This window comes from Boleophthalmus pectinirostris, unplaced genomic scaffold, assembly GCF_026225935.1.
Source record: "Boleophthalmus pectinirostris isolate CB_2022bp ecotype Guang Dong unplaced genomic scaffold, ASM2622593v1 HiC_scaffold_16, whole genome shotgun sequence".
Classification (NCBI taxonomy): Eukaryota; Metazoa; Chordata; class Actinopteri; order Gobiiformes; family Gobiidae; genus Boleophthalmus; species Boleophthalmus pectinirostris.
Genome location: NW_026571095.1, coordinates 24,907,993 through 24,931,001, shown reverse-complemented (window position 1 = coordinate 24,931,001; position 23,009 = coordinate 24,907,993). Strand labels below are relative to the sequence as shown.

The 23,009-nt window shown below is 37.1% G+C and overlaps 1 protein-coding gene across 2 annotated transcripts in view; it reads right to left on the bottom strand.

Annotated features, from left to right (window-relative positions):
* Positions 1-23,009, bottom strand: part of LOC110164124 (guanine nucleotide exchange factor VAV3-like) — an 88,199-nt gene that overhangs the window by 3,476 nt on the left and 61,714 nt on the right. Inside the window, exons 24-26 of one of the 2 annotated variants that reach the window (XM_055152088.1) lie at positions 18,486-18,573; positions 17,698-17,827; positions 5,017-5,070 (exon numbers count right to left, since the gene is read on the bottom strand). In XM_055152088.1, coding sequence (XP_055008063.1) covers positions 5,017-5,070; positions 17,698-17,827; positions 18,486-18,573 — 272 coding nt within the window. The remainder of the gene's footprint in view (positions 1-5,016; positions 5,071-17,697; positions 17,828-18,485; positions 18,574-23,009) is intronic. The other variant, XM_055152089.1, reaches the window with a different exon arrangement.

The following is a 23,009-nucleotide window of genomic DNA, read 5'->3' as shown; positions in this document are numbered from 1 at the left end:
AATGTTAAAGGTGCACTATGTAACTTTTTGGTTTGGGGTCCATCGCCTGCTTGTTTCTATGGAGATGTCATTGCTCTGCCTGACATTAAACAGCTCTGCCTTACATGTATTCAATTAAAGATGGGGTTATAAAGTAACTCAAAAATACCAAGAAAAACAGGCATTCTGACTGTGAGTGAACTTGCCTCTCCACAGATCTGACCTGTAACTTTGCTGGTTTGGTCTCCATGAAGATAGAAGAGTTTAATATCATACTGTGAAACATTCTAGACAAAGCAATTTGATTGACTCTCCACTGGAAAAGTTACACAATGCAGCTTTAATGGTAGCAGCATGTCATTTGGGAAGTTTGTTCAGCTTTTCAATTGTGTTCAACTTTTTGATTTTAAAGGTCAGATTCCCTTGTATGCAAAAATATTTAATTTATTTTGAACTGTTTTAAACCAGTTCTGTGAAGAGAGTGTGAGACAAGGACATTTTCAGAGCGACGCTTGAATTTTGCTGAAAACTAATCAAAAATACCTTAATGTTGACTTCAACAACGTGTGTAATTTAAATGCACAGCGTCGCCAAACTTATGTTAAACGAACAAGAGGAAATGAAATTATGTATGTTTGTAATTTGGATAATTTAAATAGGTTAACTTTTTCTGTATTTTATTCTTCGCGCAGTGTTGAAATGCTTTATAATCAGGTTGGAAAAAAAGTCTGTGAAGGTCAGTCATAAACAAAAATCAATATTGGTCTGCTAAGTTTTGGAGGAAAATACAAACAGCTTTTTATCTTCAAACTTTGCACAATTTCGACATTTATTGGCTATGTGTCTAACTTTACTGTACGGGTAAAATGAAAGATTAAAACTATGGAGAGAAGTCTGTCTTAAAGGTTCACTGTGTAACGTTTCTTGTTCATTTGTGTTTGTTTGACAGGGACAATGCAGTCATACATAGTCACAGGTAGAGCATCCAGTTGGTGTGACGCATAGAGTAGGTAGTGCTAATTCTCAACTCTTGTCCCTGGTTAAGCTTTTCCTACACTAACAGTTAATTAGGCTCATGATAATTACTGTACTGACTTATAGTTCAATATATGAAAGCTGGAACAATATATACGGAGTCAGTATTCATCATATGTCCGTTTTCTTTGCTCTACTTGGAAGTTTTTGGTTATTTTTTGGCTGTATAAGAAGATTTAAGCTGTAAAAGGTTGAATATATAGCTTTTATGAATCATTATAGATGCAAAATAACAACTAGTGTTTCATCTGCTGATTATTTATTGTGGTTTATGATGTTTTTTTGTTTTTTTTAACAATAGTTTTTGTGGTTTAAATCTGCTCTTGGGTTTTTGTGTCAGAGGCATAAAGTAGTTTCAGTATAATTGTTTATTGTCTATATCAGACATGTCAGACTCAGGCCCAGGTGCCAAATTTGGCCCATGATATAATTATATTTGGCTCGCGAGATCATGTCAAATATGTATTAGAGCTGGCCCACCGGCTACAGATAGGCTATAGAGACATTATTTATTAAAAATGTTGTTATTATTTCATATTATGATTGTTCTGAATTTAATGTTTAAGCAAAACTATTTTTAAACATTTATTTTAATAAGAAAGGGTTTAACATTACCTATGTCTGAAGAGATATCTGAAGAGAAAATATGCAGATATTGCTGAACTCTTTCAATAAATATTTAGTTTGGCCTGCAACTTAGTCCCAGTTTTCATTTTGGCCCTTTGTGAATTTGAGTTTGACACCGCAGCAATATATCGCAATATATCAGAATTTGTTATTGTGACAGGCCTATTCAAAACAGTTTAAAAGAGACAATCTTTAAACACACTTTTACAACAGTGCAGTTTACAGGTCAGTATTTACAGGTGGGTACAACTTTGATTTGTTTTTTTAACAGTTTAAGCTCTGTTATTCCCTTCAGTTCAGGGGGTAAAGAGTTCCATTACAATAGTGATATGAAAAGGCCGACTGCCCAAATGTGGTTCTGTGGTGTGAGATTGTACAGTTATTACCGGAGAGGCTTCTGGACACTCTGTTGTTATCTCTGAATAAATGTACTCTCTAACTTGTTGCCTTCGTGGAGATCTGTCTGGAATATTCCTCAGTATGGCATTAAACTTATATCTGTAGACAAGCAGGTGGCACAAACAAGTTACAGGTATGATCTCTGGAGTGCCAAGCTCAATAACATCTCACATGAGCAGGGGTCTCCCACCTATAGCTCGGGAGCTACCAGTAGCTCTCCACCCCCTTCCAAGTAGCTCGTCAAGGGATTTTAGAATTCTGTGTATTGTGGATAGTAAGTTAAATTTGATTAATTACCATTGTAAATGTATCATATCAATGCCTAACTTGGTGCACCGATAAATGTATTACGTTTTATAAGCATCTAACGGTTCCCCATCTAAGGCTCACCATGGCTCGTTTTTATTTATTCAGTTTTCTTTGTCACTGCTGAAACTGGTAGCGTTTTCCTTCGTAAAGGTAGCTCATTATTGAAAAAAGGCTAGAGACCCCTGCCGTAGAGACAAGATGGTAACCAAGCCTCTAACAGGAAAGTTACATAGCGCACCTTTAAATTGACTCTTGTGAGCTTCTAGTAATGTTGAAACCTTGCTACCTCCTTAAAAACATACCTGGAGTTGTATTTTGTTTCATTCCCACATGTTTGAGTCACCCTGGTTCAGCACTTCCTGTATTATTAAATGACATCACAAGGTGGAAGTGAGTATTTTCTGTTTGAGAGAAGAAGTCATCTTAAATTTGTCATGTGTGAATGCAACAAAGCACAACTCCATGTATGTTTTTGATGAGGAAACGACATTATAACATCTGAAAATAGTATAATATAAGCTCTTTAACTAGTAGTGAAATTGTGCACACCATTCAAAATATTCCACATTTTATACCAAGTAAAAACAATTATGTACATTTCCATTTCAGTTTCATAATAACTCTAATGTGAAATGCACAATCCACTTTAAACAATGTTCATTTGAGTTTTATATTGCCTAAAAAATCGAGTTGTTTCCATTCTAATTTTATCATTACATCAGCATGACACTTCTGTATTGTGGAGTGAAACAAGCTTCAAGGATGAATATGGCGAAGCAGCAGTCAGGTTTGGTTACTCATTGCAGAGCTGTTGCCAAGTTGCTAGAGGGCTTCTAATTCTAAAAATACAAAGTTCAAGTTTCGGTGTGTTGAAAAAGAGATATTTTGCATCAAATTGTGAAACATTAAGCCTTCCCCATTTCCATCGGGTTTATACAATTAGAAATGATAAATAAAGTAGTAATAACATGTAACGTAGCGTATATTAAAGGTGCACTGCGCAACTTTTCACGTTAAGGTTACTATACTACACCATGTTATCACTTAGAGTTGCTAGGAATGTTCCACAGTATTGCATTAAACTTATGAACTACTGTATGTATTCAGTTGCATGTGTTTTCATTGCTCAAAAATACACTGATAAACATGTGCTCGTACTTCAGGATGGGCTTGTCTCTCCACAGATCTAACCCATAATGTGGCCAGCATGCCTCCATGGAGATAGAAAAGTTTAATGCCAAACTGTGGAACATTCAGGTAATAACATGTTCATCAATGAGACAACAGGTGGGAAAAGTTGAGCAATGCACCTTTAAATGAAAATACATTTAAAATTTAGATTGACTGTAAATCCACATTATTTGATTCAACATTAATTAAATAAATAAAAGACAAACATGCGACATAGTAAATTTAAGATCTGCTGACTTTTACAGGAGCTCACACAATGATGTAAACTTGTCTTTCAAACGGATACAGAAGTCAGCATTTTACAACAAAATAGAACTATTTTGAGCCTTTTTGACCTATATTTTACACACTAACTCCCAAATGTAAAATGTAAAATTATACTGATAAATGTTATAAAAGTAGTTTATTATAACTACACTTGCCTTAATAAAGCATGACAAAAAACATTTTTCATAATAAACAAATAGTTAGTATAGCAAAATTGACTTTTTGAAGCTTAGAAAATATTTCACCGTATCAGAAACAATCTGCATCCAGACACGTCGTTTCTGTGTCCGCAAGCCTTTCCTATCCACACAGCTTTGAGCATATGTGTTTATGTTTTACAAAAACGAAATTTAAAACCACATGGATAATTTGCATAAATTAAGCACTCAAAAACAGTTCACTATTGTGTGCGCTGATGCGGTTCAGCTTCTGTCAGACTAAAGGACACGACTCAGTGGATTATATGTGTTATTTCTGTGACAGAGGGGTGATCTGCTGATGGTGAGTCTGTTCTGTGCTTCTGTCGCGTTGGAGATGGTTCATGTGAAACTTTTCAGAGATTATATGTCTGCAGGTCATACGCATAGACCGTATATATAAATGGACATATATTCTAGCCTCTTAGTGTTTAGCGTTTTAGTGTGCACACAGTGCCGGATCAGATACTTAATATAATTCTTGGGAGGTGTCGGCACCATCATTCCATCTCTGGAGCCATTTTCAATTGGATTAGATGAATACTGCATCCACAACGAAAACAACTCAAGTATGTACTAGTGTGGATGGGCCTTGGTCTCTTATTTATTTATGTTGTATGGTGGTGTTAAGGATTATCTTATCTTAAAGTGTCAAAAACAAAACTGATATTTATCAAAACACGTTAATAGATTGTTTTTGGTGAATACAGTATTTTCATAACAATAAAAGCTAACATGGTGATCAAAATATTTTATGTGTCAGCAATTAATATAGTATAGAAGTAAAATATTCCCTTTTAAAGTTTGGATGTTAGTTAGATATTTACTAACCATCATCAGTCATTCTTAATTTGTTCATTATAAATTAAAGCTTTCTTCATGCTTAATTAACACTAATTATGTGCAAAACCTTTATATCATTTCAAAATATTCACAGTTTTCCCCCTTGAAACCCTGCAGAGTAAAAACATGATACTAGAGACACAGAGAGGCAGTGGGTGGGTGCATGTACCTGACCAAAATGGCGACGACGCTGGAGGAACGAAGCTGCAGAAGTCTGGAGGAACTGAAGATGGAGGAGGAGACGAGCAGATGGGGCCAGAGCATCCCAGAGCATCCCAGCGCGCACCGGGAAAGTAAACACAAGTTTGACACCGCAGAAGAAGAGCGAAGAGAGAGACAGGAAAGTTTTCAAAGTCAAAAGATGAGCCACAAAAAGCAAGGACAGGTGAGGGAGGAGGGCACCAAACACACACAGCCCTGGCACACGATTTGTCATTTCCCTGTGCGCTGCGCCGGGGTTTGGGGAGGATCCTGGGTAGTATTTTTAAACTAAGTACAAAAGAGTAGAGATGCGGTGCTCATTAACATATAGGTGGAGGCATTGGAGGTTGTACCCGCACAGACTGATGTACAGTAGATACGCAGTTTGTTAACAGGGTTGTCAAAGATATAGAAAATCTAATATATAGATGCTAATCGATACAAAAACTAGTACTGAGACTAGATACTAAGGCTGTGCAATTAATCGAATTTTGATTACGATTTTGATTTGTGTGTTAAAACGATCTCCAAAGAGTTGAAACAATTTAAGCTTTATTTTGGGATATTTTTAAATATATATAATAAGTATATTTATTTTATTTTTTAAATACAGAGATTGTAAAACAGCTGGATATATATATATATATAAATATATATATGTTTTTTTTGTTTTTTTTTATACATTTATGTTTTTCTATGCCTTATTTCAAGTTCATAGTTTCAAGTATATTTTATAGTTTATACATCACAAAATTGCTCTAAGATACATATTTGTAGCCTATGTTTATTTTCAGTTTGAAGGTTTTGCGTAAATTATCAATAATAAAGTGCGTTTCTGTTTGTTTTATTTATTTTTTTGAGAGAAATGCTAAATAAATACATCGTGTAACTACAAAATAATCGTTTGAATAATCGTGATTTCAACATTAGTCAAAATAATCATGACAATGATTTTTTTCCATAATTGAACATCCCTACTAGATGCTCATCTGATGAGATATCGGTACTAAAAAAGACAAACAGAAACAAAACTATCCTGAATAGCTTTAGAATGATCTTGAGCAAAAAGACTAGTTTGCACCCATGGACCACTATGGAACCTACCTGGATCACCGAGGGATTACCAATGTATAAGACTACATTGTATTCCCAATTTCTATATGCATTATGTAACTTTGCTTTTTCCACAGTTTAGCATTAAATGGTAAATGGTCATGTTTTTATATAGCGCCTTAGGGTCAAGGCACGCCAAGCACTTTACAACAAGGAACCACTCAACCATTCATACACACATTCATACACTACTGTACAGGGGGCTAGGTGGATTAAGTGTCTTGCTGAAGGACACAACAGCAGCATTCATCTGTGGGAGCTGGAATCGCACCGCCAAGACATAGTCCAGTGGATCTGACCAGTCAACTAATGATGTTTATGTCAAGATTAAACATATGTATTTTCATGGAAACAAACAGGTGACGCCAACAGGTCAAGTTACAGGTCAGGTCTGTGGAGAGGCAAGCAATATTTTATATATATATAAGAATATTATTTCAAGGTATTTTTTGTAATAACAGCTGTAAATGAATAAAGGCGAGATAGGTTTCAGTCAACAAATGTCCATTGAGACAAGAGGATGGTGTAACCTCAGAAAAGTTATGTAGTGCATCTTTAAATTAAAACTGCATGATAAAAAAGTAATGTTTGTCTATTATTACTTAAATATTTGAATGTGTAAATAAAATATAAATACCAAAACAAATGTGAATGTTGTTTTCAAAAACCGAGGATGTGTTTAGTTTTGTTTACATATATTTGACTAATCCTTTATTTAATTAATCAGTCTGTCTACATCTCCAAAGCTCAAAATGCTCTGTTCAACCTTGTGATGTCATGAAGCTGTAATTTTCAAGTTAACAGCTACCTTTTATGTTATAATCAGTAGAAATTGGCAATTTCAGAGCTGAAATGATCGAAATGATTCTAGTGCGGGTGAATGGAGTTTAAAAACACACTCCCCGAACACTTCCTGTATTACCACATGACATCACAAGGTGGAACAGTGTGTTTTCTTTCTTTTTGAGAGAAGAACTCAGTCTAAATTTGCAGGATATGTGTATTGAACATGTGTGAATGAAACAAAACACAACTCCAGGTATGTTTTTTGATGAGGAAATATTTCTGAAATTAGCCTTTTAACAGTTGGCAAAAGATTAACCTTTTTTCTTTTTCTTCAAATCTGTATTTATTGCGATTTCAACCAAAAACACCCCAAGGTCACTAGCATGTGTTTACAAAAGCACATGTTTAAACAGTGTGCACACAATATTGCTGCTCAGTTGATTTCCTTATTTCTGATTCAATAATAATCCCCAGAGCTGGCACCAGCAGGCCTGCCAGAGCATAAAGCAGCTCAGAGGTTAAACAACAGACTTGGTGATTTGGACCTGTTATGTGGAGCCCAGACTTCCATATGAAACCCCATCTGAGGACCCGGACCCTGCAGTGAACACAGCGCCTCCTGTCAACACCGCAATATGGCCGCTCTGCCCCCCCACAGGGATAAAGAGCTAAGGACCAACACATGTTAGCCCTCACCAATATGGCCGTTGTGCTGATAAAAAAAAAATACACACACAGGACAGAGCAGTTGTGCATTTAAAGGGCCCATGCTAGGTTGTTTTGTGCTTTGTTATAATGCTGTTTCCTCATCCAAAATACACTCGGGGTGTTGTTTTGTTTCATTCACATGTTTAACACACACACCCTGCATATTTAGAGTTCGAGAGAGGAAAAACTGTTCATGTGGTGATACAGGAAGTGCCCCACTGTGTTTTTAAACTCCATACACCTTAACTAGAATCATTTAGATTATTTCAGCCTTGGATTTGCCCATCTCTACTGAACTAATGGTACTTGAGATACAGACAGACTAAAAATAAAGGCTTACTCCAACATGTGTGAAACAAAACAGAACAAAACAGAACTCCTGAGGAACATTTTCAAGGTGATAACAACATTATAATATGGCTTAAAGCTCACAAGAGTCAATTTTGTGAAATATAGGTCCGTAAAGCTGTGTTGTGGACCAGTGTTTCCCACACTTTTTTTCTGGAGACCCATATTTTAAAAGTCACAAACCTTCACGAACCAAGACAACAGACATTATTCGTAAATCACAAAATAAAGGTGGATTTGACCATTATTGAACATTAATGAGGATATTTTATTGTTGACTGAGTGATCGTGTTCTCTGAACAATTAGTATTATTCAAGTTTTAAACAATGAACAACAGTAATTGAACCAGCAATAAAAGGATCCATAAGTTTCCTATTTGGATTAAATGTAGCTCATTTCTTTTTCTTTTCAACATTAAATTGAACCAGCAAAACTGGAACAAAACAGTCAATAGAATAATTACAAAAAGATTAGAAATTATACAAAACATGTCTTAACATTTCAACATTTCTAATGAGATAGGTGGGCCTGTCTGTGTTTTTGTAGCGGGTACCAGTCCGGGGTGCAGAAGGAGAGCGCAACAGCAGATCAGATTGTCTTCATTTTTGTGAGCACAGAAAATCTCATGTGTCAGAACTGTATATTGCAGACCTACTTGACAAGGCGACCCAAAAATAATCTCTTGCAACCCATCTGAGGGTCGTGATCCAATCTTTGGGAAACAATGTTGTAGACCATTTGAAGATCGACCTTCTGTATGGTTATGATGAATAAGGTGCAACCATGAGACTTGACAAATGTGTGAGTAGCAATGATTTGGTGAGCAAATTATTTATACATCAATGTAAGTTTTACTTGTCTACAATGACAATGAAAAAACACTTGTTTAGACTATGGCTGTGTCCACACTTTTCCTACTCAAAGCACTATTTAGGAGTCCTGCCATTTTTAGTGGTGTCTGAATGTCGTAGTGCACTCAAATTTTCCCACAATGCACCTTGAAAAGTGATGTCAAGTGTTGGTCAATAGAGCTGTCAATATAAACCACAATGCTTTGGGAGAGTCAGAAAAATAACAGCGTGAGTCTTTAACTGGACACAACTCGAATGAATAAATGCAGAAGCTCGGTTTTCTCTTTTGAACCAAAATGATTACTAAAACAGTCGCTAGCGTGAGGTCGATAATTTCCACTTTCCAGACGAAAAGCTGAATGATCCAGTTCGTTTAACTTGAGATCCATCTTGCATGCTGATTATTAGTCCATAAATACTTGCGTGCCAGTTTAAGTTGATCATTATTTAATTACAGCAATCAATTTTTTAGGAGGTTAGTGGACTTTTTTCACCCAGATGCCAGAGTTGCTAAATTAGAGACTCGCATGGACATTAGACATTACATTGCAAAAATGAAAATCTAGCTGAGTTAAGAGTACTTGAATTGAAGAAAATTAAATCATGAGTTCAGTAAATTTCATTTGAGAAGTGAAGTGATTTACTTTTTGACCTTTTGAACTTAAAATCTGAACATCGTGATACATCTTACTAGACTTAGATAAGAAAAACAACTCATTGCAGTTAAAATAAAAAACAAAGTCTAACATTGCTTAAAGTAAGAAAGACAAATGTATTTCAGTGGTAGATAATTTTACTTGTCAAGTTGAATATACTCAAATAAAGTACTTTAACCTACCTAGATATCACTCTGTGCAGTGGATGTCAATGAACAACTAACAATTTCTAAAGATTTTACTTTATAGTTGACTTATGACTAGTCTTATAACTTTAACCCCAAATGATTGTGCACATACAGTAACACAATAGCTCAGTTTTATCCCAACTCTGTGGACTTTGGTGAAAGCCTGATTTAAAGCGGCCGTCTAATGTAGTGCTTGTCCGACAGCCCTTCACCAGTAGCCCAGAGCCTCGGTGCTCTGAAGTCCAAGAACAAGCCGACCTCTCGCCTGTCAATCAAACGTCACCACATCAGAACAAACAGAGCCGTGTGCAGCGCGGTGTTGTCTCGGCAGCTCAGGAAATGTGCACAGCGCTTTAAGCCAATTTAAGAGAAGAGAAAACTATAATGTAAAGAAATCTTTATGCTTGTACCATGGTCCTTTGCTTCAATTATGTGAATTATAAAGAAACTGCTGTTGCTTTAAACTACACACTGAATTCTTGGTACTGTAGTACTGTAGGTTCTGTACCGCACTGTATTATCTTAAAGAAGGGGTATTTTACTTCTATAGGATAACACATAACATATCAACTAAAGCATATTAAAATATTTTATAACTTTGACGGTCGTTTTGGATGCTCTGAAGGCCAAATTATCATTCTGCGTCAACTCAACACACACTGCTGCTGAAGCCTTGTTGCCGTTGTTTTTGATTTATGGATCTGCGTCGAGGTCTATGCGCCATGAAGTAATTCATCACCACAACGATAGGAAGCTAGGATTTAAAAATTATATTCATGTATACAAAATGAAGCGATCTGAAGACAATTTGACGCAAGACCATAAATTAGGCTTGAGTCTCCCCTCTTTTTGCTCTCAGCGCTAAGTCACTCTCTCTTCAGAGTTCTATCACAATACAATCAGTGTACATCGTGCTAATGAAATTACTGCATAAGGTTTGTGAAGTCGTTGTGTACAGTTTTGTATCATGCTTTTTTATATTTATGGGAGCATGGATGACGTAGGCTTGTGGGCTGAACATTGGAATCTTACTGCTAGGGTTTGAATAGGGCCCGGGAGAGGTCGCTAGATTGCTCAAACATGCATGGATGTCATCTGAAACCTCCGTCAGAGTTGGGATTGAACAACCACTTAGCCACTTCCACTGTTGGATTAAAATGTCATAATATTTGTTGCATGGTTTGTTACATGTACTTATCACTAATTACAAAAATAGGGAAAAACTGCAGTGTACTCCCTGTTGACAAAAATATTGAAATATGAAATGACAAACTAATACAAGAATCACATTTCTGGAACATGTTTCTACCGATCTAAAGTACAAAGTTTGCCGTTTTTTAAGCAAACTAAGACAGAAGATTTTGTTGGTTGTGAAGAAAATTATGGCACTTCATTATCTCAACTCGTATTGATCACTGGCTCCTGAAAATGTGTGGTTTAAATCCATTTTGTATTGTTTTCTTGAGTTTTTTAAAACCGTTTTGACAGTATGTGTGCATTGTGTCAACACAGTATCTCCTAAACATTTCACCATTAAAGGTGCATGTAGAGCAGCTCCTTCATGATGTCAAATTATCAGTATATATATATATTTAGTAACTTCTCAACACTGGAAATAAATAGGTTACACACCAGAACAACCTATACTCATATGCTTCCATTTTTATGCACTCATATTTGTTGCTCATCCTTCTGTGCTTCTCCAGGTGCCTGTTTAAAATTCAAACCATTTCTCCAATATATCTTTCCTTCACTACTTTCTGTTTTGTTTTTGACATCTGTCTCTCCGGCGCGGCTGTTTACCACCAGACAGAACAAGGCAGTGCCCACACGACTGCTACGAGGGCGGAGGACTTAAGGCAATAATAATCTATCCCAGAATGCACTGCGGCGACTGGCATGCGGGTCTGTCAGTAGCTGAAACGTGGCGCGCTTTGATGATGCGTGATGTGTAGGGAAACAAAATAGGCCTCCTCGCTGTGGGGACCAGGGAGGAGATTTTTTTTTTTCTCTGCAATGACTCAAACGGCTAACTTTAGCTTTGTTGTGTGCCGCTCTACTGCTGTGGTTGTGTAAACTAGGGTCGTCAAAAGTAGAAAATCAGATATTAACCGATACTAAATCTGAGCTGGTATCGATACTAAAAAAGTCACATTCACAGGATAGAAATGAACTGAAATGTCTTCAAAAACAGCACATAGACTAGTATATGCCCATGGACCATGTTGGACCGTAAATATACAAAAGCGTGATACAAAACAATACACTATAACTTCACAAACCTGACGCAATGTGGAGTGGTTTAAACAGCAGGATGGACACCAATTTTAATGTGATGGCGCTCTGAAGTATCTGCAAAAACACCTGCTCGGGCTAGTGAACATGTGAGTCATGCCTTACAGCAGGTCTTAAAATGGCCTAGAGTGTCACTTTGAATGTTAAAAAAACTTTCTCTTTCTTTTTCTGTGCGTACCCAAACAAAAACTGTGACTCTGAGGTGACTATTCAAAATGAGAAAATTCTAACAGTTAATGAAGTTAAATACCTTGGCCTCATTCTGGACGAAAATGTCAAATTTATCAGTCACACAGAATACTTAGCGAAGAAGATTAAAACTAGTCTCAGTTGCTTTTGTTTTATATGTAAGGATATAACGCACCATACTTCAAAACTATTCATGAACTCAATGATCTTCTTACATCTGTCTCATCGCATCAACTCCTCAATCACATTGAAATCTCTCTGTTCATTATATAAATTTACCCCAGACACTGTCACTACTGTGAAACTTTAAAGAAACACAACCTATTTAACTTTGACAATTTTACCAATTTTAATAGTCTTCTTTTTTAAGTGTCTTAACTCTGATATACCACTGAATTCAGAATTTGCCACGACCATAAAATGTACACACAGAGGTACTACAAGAGGTGCTACTAATGGTAATTGTGTTGTTACTGGACAACTCTTTGTTCAGTCCTTTCTCTGTCAAAGGAGCTGGACTGTGGAACTCTTTACCAGCTGATGTAAAACTGGAAATCAATCGCAACAAATTTAAAAGTAAATCAAAATTATTATATGTTTCCAAGCAAAAATGCACTCACTGAAAATGTAATAATGCTGTATATATGTTTTATCTGTATGTAAGTAATGTGTCATGTCTGTTTTTATGCATATTTTTTCTACAGACAGGTGTTGAAAACTAGGACTTGTACTAAAACACTCAAAGCAATGCATCTGGCTTGTCTAATGTGATTGTGACGTCCTTAATAAACAGAAATAAATTTTAAAAAGAGGCAGAGAGGAAAGAGAGTGGGGCCTTAAAACACCAAAAGTTAAAGTGAAACTATTCAACATGTTGATACATTGTTATTGACGAATACAGCATTTTCAAAACAATAAGAGACATGGCGATCTAAATAAGTTGTGTTAGCAATACCCAAGAGAAGTAAAATACCCACTCTTTAAGGTTCTCTTATCTCTTCTATTATATTAGAAAGCCCAATTGCTTTTTGCTTTGTCGTGCATTGCTCTCCTTGGCTTGTGTACATACTTCTCAACACCTTTCCTCCAGCTGGGTTCTTCCTTTTGTTTTATCAGATTTTGAACTTTTGTTTTTTGAGGTGACAGACGCCCTCCGTGGTCCGACCCGGGGTACACCTCTCGTGGGCCTCTTGGGGGGGCTGTCACGGTGCTTTCTGTGCTCTGAGCCGAGTGAAATGTCATGTCCTGTCAGGAAGATTGTGAAGCCATCTCGGAGCGGGACGGCGTGCGGTGCGGTGGCGTTTTGGAGAGGCGGGCTCCTGGTGTTCGCCCGGGGCACAGGCAGCTGACGAGACTCTGCCAATGCTAAACAGGCTTCTCCCTTCACTCAACCATCAACCTCCTCCACCTGTGTGTGGCTCCCCCGGTGGACTGGAGAGGTTTAAAGTGCATGTGCGATGAGAGATCGAACCATATCATATGTTTTTTTCATGGTGGTTGATGCCGCCACGGTTTGCTGATATTTTTGGGCTAATATGTGCCATTTTTGATAAGTTTCCCCAAATTCAGTGATTTTAATTCATTACAAAGTGTTCCAATGAAGCCTCAGGTGGGTCGCAAGATATATTATATATATACATTTGTTTAAACTTGACTAATGCTGATTGTTCAGAGAGACACGATCACACACTCAACAATAAAATATCCTCCCTAATGTTCAATAACGGTTAAATCCACCTTTATTTTTTGATTTACAAATAATCTCTATTGACATGTGTTGCAAAGGTTTGTGACTTTTAAAATATAGGTCACCAGAAAAAAAAAAAAAAACACTGCACTAGGAAACACTGCACTAAAACATTTTGACATACTTAGGCCTGTAACGGTAATCAATAAGTGATTCAATCGTACTATAACTTTTAGCGAGCTCGATAACTTGTCTGGCCACGATCAATTCTATTTGCATGTTTGTTTGTTTTCCTCATCTCTCTCTCTCTCTCTCTCTACCAAAGAGACTGAATGTCTAAAGGCTTCTATCCCTCTCCGACGTGCACGCAGCCCGAGTGCAGAAAGTAGAGCCAAACTGTCGATGTAAATGTCTTTGTCGATAAAGTAATGTTTACAATAAAACTAACTTTACATTGCATGAATCATCGCATGTTGAGGGACTATTTTCTTAAATATCAGTCCGCTGCTGAAATCCGCTGAAATCCCACAAGACACTGACATGATACCAGACAGGACAGCAGCTCTTTCTGCAGGAGACATGCACAGCACATAGTGATAATCCCTGTATAAAAAAAGTGAACTAAGCTTGGAGCCAGTGAACTAAAAAAGTGGACTATGAGAACACTTCGAGACCAAAATGGCAATTTTGTTAGAGATTTAATAATCCATTTTATTTATTGTTTTGGTTGTGGTTGGTTCAACAATCGTTTATTCAAGTGCATTTTTGTTAACAAGTCTTTGCTCTCAGCAAGACTACATTAGGCTAAGTCTATTTTACTTAGGCCTATTGTTTTTGGCCTAAAAAAACAATAGGCCTAAATAAAATGTTGCAGTTCCTGTGTTCTTTACAAGTAGAGTAAAGAGTAAAAACTTAGTGATCTTTAAAAATGTTGAAAGGGCGTGTTAGCTTTTTCTTTTATTCTATTGTCATTATATTAGTTGAAAATGGTCTCAAAATGTCAATATTATCATTTATTGAAATAATTTCTTGGTCAATTAATCGTCCAGCAAACTCTGTTATCGTTACAGGTCTAGACATACTGACATACAGTACATTAATAAATCTGACATATACTTTGCAAGAAATCTTACATAGTTTCTACTTTCTAAACAATTTTGATGACATTTTTAATTTTACTTCCTGGTTGAACTTAGGCAGCAGAAGTTACATACAGTACGTGAAGGTTACTCCATAACTGTAATGTATACAAGGAGGAAAGCTTGTCTAATAAAACTTTCTTATTTGACAAATAAAACAGACATAATCATTAATTAAGAAATGCATTAGTCCAAGTTAAAAAATTAAATCAAATGTGCACTATGGACTTTTCAGGTGGAGGGTCTACTTGACTCCACCGAGATGGTATTGCGGTGTCTGGAATGTTCCACAGCATGACATTAAACTTGTATCCCTGCGATAATGGGCCCCCTGATGCCACCAGGCCAAGAAAGAGGTCAGATCTTTGAAGATGCACCTACGCTCACATACATGTTTTATTTTTAGCATGATTTTAAAACACCAACAATTTATTAAATGCAAGATATGTTTAATGCCATACTCTGGAACACAACAAAACAACACAATAACATAAGAACAGACCCTCCATTACCTAACTGAGTTCTGATTTATTTGTATACGTACAGCATATTTCAATCTTTAATAAACAACAATATTAACTGCATTGGCTCCTTGTGTAATTCTCGTATTCAAACGAGCTCTCTTTCTCTTTCTCGGAGTGCACTGGCCTCTGCCTCATCTCCACAGCCACAGACTGCACAGATTGGCTTTAGCTTGTTGAGCTTTAGCACTGAGGACACACCTGGGAATATATACACACACTTGTCGGTTCAAACAATGGGCCTATAGCTGCTTTTCATTAGCATAATCAGCTATTCACACCAGTACTTCAGCAACACAATACAGTCTGAGTAAAGTGATTTTTTCTCCATCCACTGGGTCAATAATTGTATTCCTACTATTAACCCATTGCAGTGGTTACCTAAGGATTTCAATGTTCATGTATAATGTGTGCAAATAACAGAAACTAATGTAAATTTAAAATAATATGTCGGTCTCAGGGACTACAGATGGAAATGAGTCTGGTACAAAGCATCTCTTCAATGTTTGTTTGACTAATGCTCCTGTACATGGTCCCTGTAAAACAAACTAAATAAACTAAACTAATAATGGTTTTAATTCAATAGTAATTAAATAAAATGCTTCCACTAGACCTCAATGACGTATACTAATCAGTTTTCTCTATATGTGGTTAATTAAGCTACTTTCATTGTGGTGTCAGAAGGACTGTGTCAAGTGTGAACAACAGGAAGCCACACTCAAGTTTAGTTTTACTTCCATATTGAATAAAACTACTTCAGTGTTTAATTAACCATGAGCCTGCTAAAAGCCACAACTCCATGAGAGAGTTGTTTAAAGGTGCGCTGAGTACATTTTTTCAGACGTAGTGCACGCCACATTGTCTCCACAGAAATGTTATTGCTCTAGCTGGAATGTTCTACTGGCATTAAAGATCACATACTGTGTTTGAGCCTGTTAAATAGTTAAAATGTACAACACCCATAGATCATTATGTTATTTTTTACACATTTGAAATCGCAATAGTTATCTATAACAAATTAATTAAAGAAATAGTCTGCACACTACCGCTTTAGAAAGATGCGGTGCCCAATGGGGGCTAATGTCCCCGTAAACATCATCACCAACAGAGCCAGTGTTACGGATTTGTTAGGGTCGGTGTGTAAATGGCTCAAATCGCGCACGCCACAGAAAGCCGCCCTTTGCAGACAGACACAGAGGCATCTGCACAGACACCTGTCTTAGGGCCTCTGTCTAAATCATGTATATACATTCTTCTCTGGTTTCCTTTCCTCCCTGTCTGAAGTCGAAGTGTGGATTTCTGTATTCGTTCGCCCTAAAGGAAAGCGGTGAGAGCTATTTCAGGTCTCCATATATGAGTCAATGCAAACGCGCTGTCACGCCCATGTTGCCTCATATGTACCTCGGGATGATTTAATAATGTGAAACACACTCAATAGAAACATGGATACCGTGTTTAAAATGAAATATTAGGTTTATTAAAGCTGGGTCATTGCAAGGCACGCCCACATTGCCCCATGTCGACATATCACCACCAACAGATCCATAACACTGGAAACTCAATGGATATTTGCACGTCACGCTAGCGAGCAGCAGATTTTTTTTTTTTATTTGTACCAAAATGACCACGCTTCTGAATACTATGCGTATCACTGATGGAGAAAATAAAACTGCAGAACGAAGTTATTACATCACAGTGGGCGTATGCGGTGGTGGTGGTGAATACAGGGCATGATCGGCAATATGTTGTCTTGAAAATAAGTGATTAAAGATTAAATAAACATGCACGAATCACTCCAAATACAACTTCCAGAGGGTAAATGAGAAGGGGGAACAGGTATAACATGATTAAAATCTCTGTAAAATCTATTTTGCATAATAGGTGTCCTTTAAACATATCTATATTGCATGCATTTATTCCCTTGCAGGTGTTTTTATTGCTAAAAAAAAAAAACAGTGAAAAATTCTCACTTCGCAGCTAACTGAAAGGAGGGTTTAAAGAGTATCCAGGAGAGATCGCTAGATTACTCAAACATGCATGGATGATATCTAAAACTCTTCTTCTTTAAACAGCATTTATAAACGCCTGCTTTTTATTCTCCTTTAGCCGCACAAGTTAACGTCTTAATCTTGTGTAACTGTGCAGTGAATGTGTGGCATGCACTCACCGGTGGCAGCCTTGGTAATGGCCCTGGGCATGTTTCCATTGGACAGCTCCCTATAGGCGACGAGCAGAGTGGTGTCCAGACTGCTGAAGCCCTCCTTCAGAGAGTGCTGTCTGTAATACTCCACCAGCTCCTGTGTAAAAGCAGCCACAATGGAACAAACACACATAGGCTTTGCATTAGAATGGCTGTGTTTACAAAGAGCAGGTGTATATACAAGGACAAGTAGGAAAGGGTACTCTGAATGCTCAGGTCAAGTGATGCAGCGTTGAAAGAGCAAGATCTAACATTTAGAATAAAAGGTGCACTGTGTAACTTTTCTTTTGTGGAGATCCAAGGAGATTAGTGTTGTCACAGTACAAAAATCTACAACTAGAATGAACATGAAACAGGCTACATTTTTAGTAGAATATATTTTCATATACACAAAATAATGGTACTTTCTTTGTTACTATGAGATCTTATACTTGTTCTGATAAAGCTCAGAATGACACAGAATCTAAATTTTAGTGTTGATTAGTATCTGATTTGTGAAACTTTTCACAACCCTAAAGGAGATATTATTGCTTTTACCAGAATGTTTCTCACAATTGCAAGATAGGTGAGCTTTAATGGCATATTGAAGAACCTTCCGAGCAATATCATAGAACAGAAAAGTTACATTGCACACCTGTAATCAGAACTGCAATTGAAATAGTTGCAAACATTGACATTATGTAGGTAAACATTTCCTCTACATAATAAGGTACACAAATCACTATAGTTATATATATGTTATGGTCTTGATGTACCAGTACAGTCCTGAAGAGCCGGGCCTCTGCGACGTAAAAGCAGCTATCTTTGGTCAGGATCTTGATGTGCTTGACTTTATCAGTGAACCTGTACAGGACAAATTAAAAAAATAGAGATAGTTAACAAGAGAAATGCGCGTTTGAGTTTCAAAATTGTGTTCAAATCCGATTTTTTCATCCCTATGCGACCTGTATCTTTTAATGACAGTCTGAATGACACAGATCTGATTTTTCGAATGCGACCCAGGTTACTTGGATATGTGCTCATAAAACCGACACATATCCGATCTTTTGACATGCAACTTCAGTCTGAACGGTCAGGTCGCATTCATCCTACCTATACGTCAGGCTCAGAGTCTAGTCAATGGAGGGATAGCAAGGTTAGCAGGTTCTTTAATATTAGGAGGGATCGCTGTATTCAGGCCAAATTGGAGGGTTTTTGAAATGATTGCCAAAGAAATGGCCGAGCGTGGCTACAGGCGGTCCTGGCTCCAGTGTCAATGAAAAATATAGAGCCTGCGAGCCAAATACAAGGAGGCTAAAGACACAAACAAACGAAGCGGCTGTGGATGTGTTACTTGTCTATTTTATGAAGAACTGGATTGTATTCTGGGAGACAAACCCAGCGTTTAGGCGACTTCTGTAAACACTGAGCACGCTTGCTGCGTGTGACATCGTTGTGTCCTCCAATGTACATGCGGGACAATTTTGGAGCATTTAAAGTTCACACTGGAGATCACATACAAGTCGCGTTTAATTGGAAATGTGAACCACCTTGCAAAAAAATCGTATTTCACAAAAAAATCCGAATTGAGCATTAAGCCCTGCAGTCTGAACGTAGCCAAACTAAGGCTGTCATGTTAGCACTTGAGAATGCTCATCACAACACAATCAGTGTGCATCATCACATCAGGTTTGTCAGGTTGTTTTGTACAGTTTCATGCTTTTGTATATTTATGGAGAATTGTTGTGACGTTGCTTGTGGGCTGAGCATTGGACAGAATCTTACAGATAACTGCAAAGACGGTTCAAAAGGGTCTGAGAGAGATCGTTAAATTATTGTATGGATGACATTTAAAATCTCTTCAGCCATATTTTTGACAAGGGAACATTATAACATGGTAGAAAGCTTCAAAAAGCCAACTGATCATAGTACCCCCTTAAGTTTGTCACTATTGTACAACCAGAGACCACAGAAGCAAATGCCCTCAATACAAGCTCAAAACTCTGAAAAATATACTCATAGCACTATACTGTCACAAAATTGTCAAGTCCATCTTTTAATACAGTGTTCTCCACTGCTACTTCTTCAGATTCATCTTCATTTGTGAGCGACAGCAGATGATGCATGTCTGATCTTGCCCAATCTACATCCTGTCATGTGATCCGTACACAGCGTGATAATACGACCTGGTCTTCTGAATACACAAACAGCTCTGCATATGGAGGAAGTGAGATTGCGTGCTTTCTATACTCAAACACTGGCAACTTTCACTGTAAAGATGCACATTGTAAACCTCCTGGTGTGGGGTGTAACGGATGAGGCGGGTATGGTCATGTTGCAGATCCACTGATACATGTATGAATATATGGTGAGGGATGCATTATTGATGAGGTCGAGTTATATGGCGCTATACATATGGAGACCTGGGCCTTGTTTTGGGTGAACACTGTTTTAATGCGGCTATAGGATCCCAAGGCCACACATGGAAATACAGCTGATAGGTAAGCAACAACCGGTACCTGTACTGTAAAATATAAGTTTAAAGCCATACTGTGCAGCATTTTAAACACAGCAATAACACCATAAAAGCAACTACGTGGAAAACCCTCTACCTGAAAAATAACATAGTATAACTTTAAAGCTGGGCTATCTGATACTAAAACTGTATAACGAGAAAGTGTATCCGTGTATCATTTGTTGATTTGTTTTTCAATATAAAACCAAAATAAGAAAACAAAAAGACAACTATTTTCTTCATTATTTGTCTCCAAAACCAAAATGAAAAAACTAACTATTCGTTTTTTTTAAAATTTATTTTATGTTTAAATGAATAATGGAAAAAACAGATAACAGCCATTTCCCGTTTCCATGACTTAAACTACAATGCCAGACTTTTGCGCCGCATACAGACTGAACCAGGATTAAAACAGGACTAAACCATTTTCAGTCCTGGTCTGGTCCTGGTCTCAATCCTGGTCTCAGTCCTCATTTGGTCCCAGTCTGGTCCCAGTCTGGTCCCAGCCTCAGTTCTGGTCACAGTCCCTGTCTGGTCCCGGTCTCAGTACGGGTCTCAGTCCTGGTCCTGTTCCCGGTCTCAGTCCTGGTCTTGTCTTGGTCTAAGTCCTGGTCTCAGTCCCAGTCTGGTCCCTGTCTGGTTTCGGTCTGATCCCGGACCTGTTTTAGTCCTGGTTCAGTCCTGGTTCAGTCCGTATGCAGCGCAAAAGTGCAAAAGCATCACAATTTAAGTCATGGAAACAGGAAACGGCTGTTATCTGTTTTTTTTTTTTCCATTATTCATTTAAACACAAAATCGAAAACTGAAAATACAAATCATTATCCATTTTTTAAATTTTGGTTTTGGAGACAAATAATGAAGAAAATAGTTGTTTATTAGTTTTTCTTATTTTTGGTTTTATATTGAAAAACAAATCAACGAATGATACACGGATTCGTCGCCTACTTTTTTCCATGGAGATGCCATTGCTCTGCCTGGAATGTTCCTCAGTAGGACATTAAACAGCTCTACCTTACATTTATTAAATTACAGGTGGTTTTATAACTCAAAAATACTTAGAAAACAGACATTCTGACTGGGAGTGGGGTTGCCTATCCACAGATCTGACCTGTAACTTCGTCTAGTTTGGTCTCCATGATAAAAAGGTTTAATACCATACTGTGAAACATTTCACACAAAGCAATAGCATCTTCATAAAAAAAAGAATAAGAAAAATTACATAATAATATTTAAATCAAAACTTTCAGGGAAACAGCCAACACTTTCTCATTCAAAAAACATATTCAGCCTAGTGTGGATATATGTATGTTTATGCTTTTATTTGGAAATATATACGGAAAGTTTTAGTGTTTATGCTGAGTTATCAGATGCACCTGAATGTCTCTTAGCCCCTGTTCGCATCAATTTGGATCTCTGACCTAAATGAGAGCGGTTTAGAGGCAAAGAGAATATGAATTTGGTTGTTTAGTAGTGAGTGTCTCTATTCATTGCATTATTTATTTCACCACATGCTGAAATCTATGCTCTAATGGAAAATGGTAAAAATGAAGCACTAAAACTAAATGACCTTGTAAACCCATGTGTCATCCTGGTCATGAAGGCTCCGTTTTGTTTTGAACACGCAACATAGTTTTCAAAAGACTACTTGGAAATGCAAAATGGACAGTGCTGTGATTCAGTAAAGTGATAGCAAACTTGTCCAAGGGTCAGATAAAGCAGCTACTTAAAAAGGGCCATGTACTGAGATCATACATTTAGCAACTTAGGGCTTAACACCGATGCACTTTTGTCAGTGGATATACTTTTATTGGGATTCAAATATGTCCTTCAAGTTTTCTGTAATGCATTACTCAAAAGAATGATCACCCGTGGAGTCATAAACATCAAAACTTTTGAAATAATAAAGTGTTTATAGGAGCTGAGAGAGTTTGCTTACATTGTATAACTCATTTAATTATTATTATTATTTTGTTTTCCTCAAGGGTCTTTAAATGTACAAAAAACACGCTATATAAATTTGATGTAGTATTATTATTAGAAGCAGTAGGTTAGATATTTCACTGTGATTTCTACACTAAAATTCTTGCAAATCTAATAAACATAATTTTAGAAAATCTTTAAAGAAGACATTTTGTGCTTTTGCTTTTGACATTTTAAATCACAATATTCATCTAAAACAGTGTAATAAAAGAGCTGAGTTCTGCACTGTAGGTGTACACCGGTAGTCAGGCTGGCGCCACCTAGTGCCTCTGCTCAATTTCATTTCTCTCCAGCAACTAGGTCAGGAATCGGAATACAATAGACGGCTCGCAAAAACCCGGGAAGTGCAAGTCAATCAGAGAAGAGCCATATATTCAGTGTTGAGATCGAGGATTTAAAGGTTTGGTGAATTTCATCAAGGGGAAAGACATTACTATCCTTCTTCCTACGAGATTTGGGAAAAGCTTAATATACCAGTTACCAGTTACTAGTTACTAGTTATACGCATTACACGTGACTACCAAATAGCAGCGATTGGTTAAATGATAAAAAGTACCCGCCTACCGTTGAGCAAACGAATTCTAACACTGCGAGGTCAGACTAATATACCAGTGTTAAGAAAATGGGTTGATCGGTGGAAACAATTAATTGTAGCATGGTTAAAAGTTCTAAAATGTTGATTCTGCATAATAGGTCTGCTTTAATTAACAGAGACCATGATAAATATATTTTACAATCACCATTTGTAGAGTGAAAGCGCAGTAGCTGTGCAAAAAGGCTTGTGATAAAGTACAGTAGGGTTTTT